The sequence below is a fragment of the Amblyomma mixtum genome, chromosome 1, assembly GCF_055824585.1.
Source record: "Amblyomma mixtum isolate Tamu chromosome 1, ASM5582458v1, whole genome shotgun sequence".
In the NCBI taxonomy this organism is placed as follows: domain Eukaryota; kingdom Metazoa; phylum Arthropoda; class Arachnida; order Ixodida; family Ixodidae; genus Amblyomma; species Amblyomma mixtum.
This window is the reverse complement of record NC_143012.1, coordinates 72,392,571-72,396,398: the sequence shown is the minus strand read 5'-3', so window position 1 is coordinate 72,396,398 and position 3,828 is coordinate 72,392,571. Positions and strand designations below refer to the sequence as shown.

General features: G+C 43.6%; 1 protein-coding gene across 1 annotated transcript; it reads left to right on the top strand.

The window, feature by feature from the left end:
* The first annotated feature begins 505 nt into the window (after positions 1 to 505).
* LOC149366769 (uncharacterized) lies at positions 506 to 1,607 on the top strand. The gene is made up of 3 exons (XM_089571742.1): positions 506 to 1,024; positions 1,213 to 1,303; positions 1,396 to 1,607. The coding sequence occupies exons 1-3, from the start codon at positions 506 to 508 to the stop codon at positions 1,605 to 1,607; spliced, it is 822 nt and encodes a 273-aa protein (XP_089427868.1).
* Positions 1,608 to 3,828: the final 2,221 nt, after the last annotated feature.

Genomic DNA, 3,828 nt, shown 5'->3' with positions numbered 1-3,828 from the left:
GTCTCCCCATTGTGCCCGTTCTGCGGAGAACCCGAAACGATAGATCATTTCTTGTTGACCTGCCGCCGTTTCTCCTCTTTACGGAGCCGCCTGCTGGAGCTTCCGTTACGACAGCTTGGTCTAAGTCTGTCAGCTGGGGTTGCTCTGTCTCTTGGGGCTTCCTCCCTTGGGCACAGCAACTGGAATGTGCTCTCCGCCATGCAAAACTTCCTTACAGACACTAAACGGCTGCCGTCTTAAGCTCTGCTCTTTCTCATGATCAATATTTCTCTGGAATGAAAGCTTTCTGAAACGTGGAATATTTAGCCCCGTTCTCTATTTCAGTCACCGATCTCACAGCATTTGTTTAACCTATTTCAATCACACATCTGAGATCCTTTCATTTATTTTCTAATTGCTATTATTATCATGAATATTTTATTTTTCCCCACCATTATTTTCTTGTTTAACATTTTGTACACCTATCAGTTGCCGCCTGTGTCTTGGCCAATCCCCCTCAGTGGGTATGCGCCATTTTCTAGAGGACAACAACAACAACAACATCTCCCGCAACTTGAGAAGGACAAAAAAGAAACTTGCCAGTGTGCAGGAACAAGTGGCTCGAATGAAAGAAGAAAATAAATCAATCACCGAAGAGGCTATAGAAGCTAGGATTCGGGCTCTCCCTCAGAAACAGCAACTTGCAGTCAAGAACTGCTTCGCGGCTGCTCAACGAAAATCAGTCAGAGGAATGGCTTACTCTGGCGAATGGATTGTTGAGTGCGTAATGATGCGGATGCGCAGTCCCAGACTTTATGAACATTTGCGGAAAGAAAAAGTCATGGTACTTCCAGGTCGAACGTGCCTTAAGAAATATCTACAACGCTTCAAGGGTTTCTTTGGACTGAATCCTAAAGTGTACGCTGCCCTCGGGGAAAAAACAAAGGACATGGATGCCTTCAGCCGTCATGGTGGTCTCGTAATCGACGAACTGAAGTTGTCAGAGCACCTTGATGTGAAATCTAACGGTGAGTTTTACTCCCATGTCCACAATGCATGAAATCATCGGTTTAATTTTCAGGTGCCTAGTTCCAAAGGCACATTCCAATTTAACTTCAGAAAATCAATGCTCAATCTGAATTGCTGCATAGGTAAAAATTTGCAAATGGCGTAAGAAAGAATAAAGGGCTCGGTATTATCCCATTTTTTTTTTGCAATTCAGGTGGCATTGAGGGTTTCGTTGACCTTGGCGACCAATCATCAAGTGACCAAAAAGGCATTCTAGCGGACCACGTTATGATTGTTCTGTTCCAGCCATTCACAGGTAAGCTGCTTGAAATTGCATTTTCTAGATGTACACTTTTAGCACTTGCCAGCAACACATATCCGTATTATTCTCACTTGCCCCTGTTTCAGGAAACTGGACGCAGATACTTGGAATTTTCGCTTCCAGAGGGAATGTGAAGGCGCCAACTCTTGCAAAGATCATTGTAGAAGCCACTATTCTTTCAGAACAAGCTGGCTTATTTGTAGACACTATAACATGCGACGGCGCCAGCTGGAACCGGAGCATGTGGCGGCGCTTGGGTGTACAAGGTGAGATTGCCATGCAGATTTGTGTCATGTGAAGAAAAAAATAGCCAGGATAGAACAATATACGGAATCTTTACTGTGCTCATTATATTAAGCCTTCGCTTGATAAGCTGGCGCTGTAGCTTGTATCAAATATCTTGTAGTATGTTGAGTATTCATCAGTGTAAGAATCATCGCCCTAAAGATAACTATATGACTTCGGTAAAGTTTAGGAGCGCAAAACAAAGTTATCACAGTACCTCTTCTTTAATAGACAGCTGTATAAATTTTTTGTTCTGTCGGCGTTCAGGTGAATGTTTTATTTCTGTAAGTATTTCCTATGTAGACTCCTTAATTTGGTAATATGTCTATCCACTATTTACTACTGTCGTTGTTTTATTAGTATTTCCTTGTTATATTTCTAGAGGTCATGTGAAAAGCATTCAGTTACTTATAGAAGAAATCCAATTACCACCTTTTTTTTAGTCTGTGCAGATGGCCGCATCAAGAACAGCACACAGCATCCTGTGGACCCTACAAGGCAGCTCTTCTTCGTTTCGGATTTTCCTCATTTAATTAAGAATGTTAGAAATGGATTTGTTCACAAGGGCTATTTGACACCATCTGGCCCAGTTCACAGTGGAATAATACAGGCAGCCTGGGATGCAGATCGTGACAGCGTAACTCTAAAGGCCATGCCTAGCATTACACATGCACATATCAAGCCCAACTGCTTCGATAAATGAAAGTCAATCTCGCTTTCCAGCTTTTTGGGGACGAGGTTATCAAGGGGCTCTTTGTGCACAGAAAACATGTCGCCTCTCAGTACAAAGCAGTGCAGCCAACTTAGGATTTCATTCAACTGTTCAACAAACTCATCCGAGTTATGACAGCAAGAGTGAGCACGAGAGCATTAAAGCCTGACAGTCCAAATGTAACGTTCATGCAGGAATTTTTAGACTACTTAGATCAGTGGGAGGCCAATGCTAAGCCAGCCGGAGGAGGCTTTTTGACCGTAAGTACAGCTGCAGGGCTGAGGATCACAATTAAAAGCACTCTAGAGCTGTTATCCCACCTCACCACTGTTGCAGGCTTCAAATACCTCTTAACTGCACGTTTGAGCCAAGACAAACTTGAAAATCTCTTTGGGATAATCAGGCAGTCTTCAGGATGCGACGACCACCCTACTGTATCACAGTTTCTGATAACTGTCAACCTTTTGTCATTTTACAACCTTGCAAGGTCACCAAGAGGAGGCAATTGCTCTCCTGCAGTTGTTAAATCGCTTTTAACTACTGCTGATGTACCTGAAGTGGCAGGCAAGTCCTTTTCAGAAACACTGGACAGCCTTCTCGACAGTGGAAACATTTGCGAGTATGTTTTTGCATGCTAGTTGGTGCCTAAGCATTGTGGGTTTTTTGCGCAAAAGACACGACACAAAGGAACGAGGTAGCGCTTGTCCTGTCTACCTCGTTCCTTTGTGTCGTGTCTTTTGCGCAAAAAACCCACAGTGGAAACATTGACGAAGCAGAGAATGTTTTTCGATCCATTCAGCTTGAAGATGACCATGAAGGATATTCTGAAAAAAAGAGCAACTCAGCTTTAGTTTATTACGCTGCGGGCTACGTGGCTAGAAAAGCTGTTGCTAGAAATCCGTGTACCAGCTGCGCGGCCCTGTTGTGCACCACCCGAATAGATGCACAGAACGATGCCGACTCCTGGTTCACAGCTCATTTTGATAACGGTGGGCTGATTTATCCAACTGATGACTTAGCAAAGGCTGTAAGGGTCATGGAGGATGCATTCACTGCTTTCTTTAGTAAAAATAAGCTGCACGAAGGCAGCATGCAGGAGTTTGCGCAGTGTCTGCACTCTTTGACATTTCCTCAGCTAGGGTGTCCCGAACACGGAAAAAATACTTTAGCAACTGTGCTTAAGTTCTACATTCTTTTGCGACTTCGATTCCTTGTGAAAGGTTTGAACAGAGAGCGTCAAGGACAAAGGCAGCGGCAGAAGTATTTGAAGCTGCGGCACTGCCAATAGTTCAAGGTAAAGCTGAAAAGTCGAATGCCGGCTTGCATAATTTGTATTGAGCTTGTGTATTTGTACTGTCTTGTGTTGAGATGCCGAAAAAAAAAGCTCTTTCTCTGCTGAAATAAAAGCTGAAATCGTTCCGGGTACATTTTTTATTCCCAGATTCTTGGCCGATCCCCCAGAGTGGGTATGTGCCATTCTGTCGTAGGCTACAACAACAACAACATTCCCAGATTATTGATA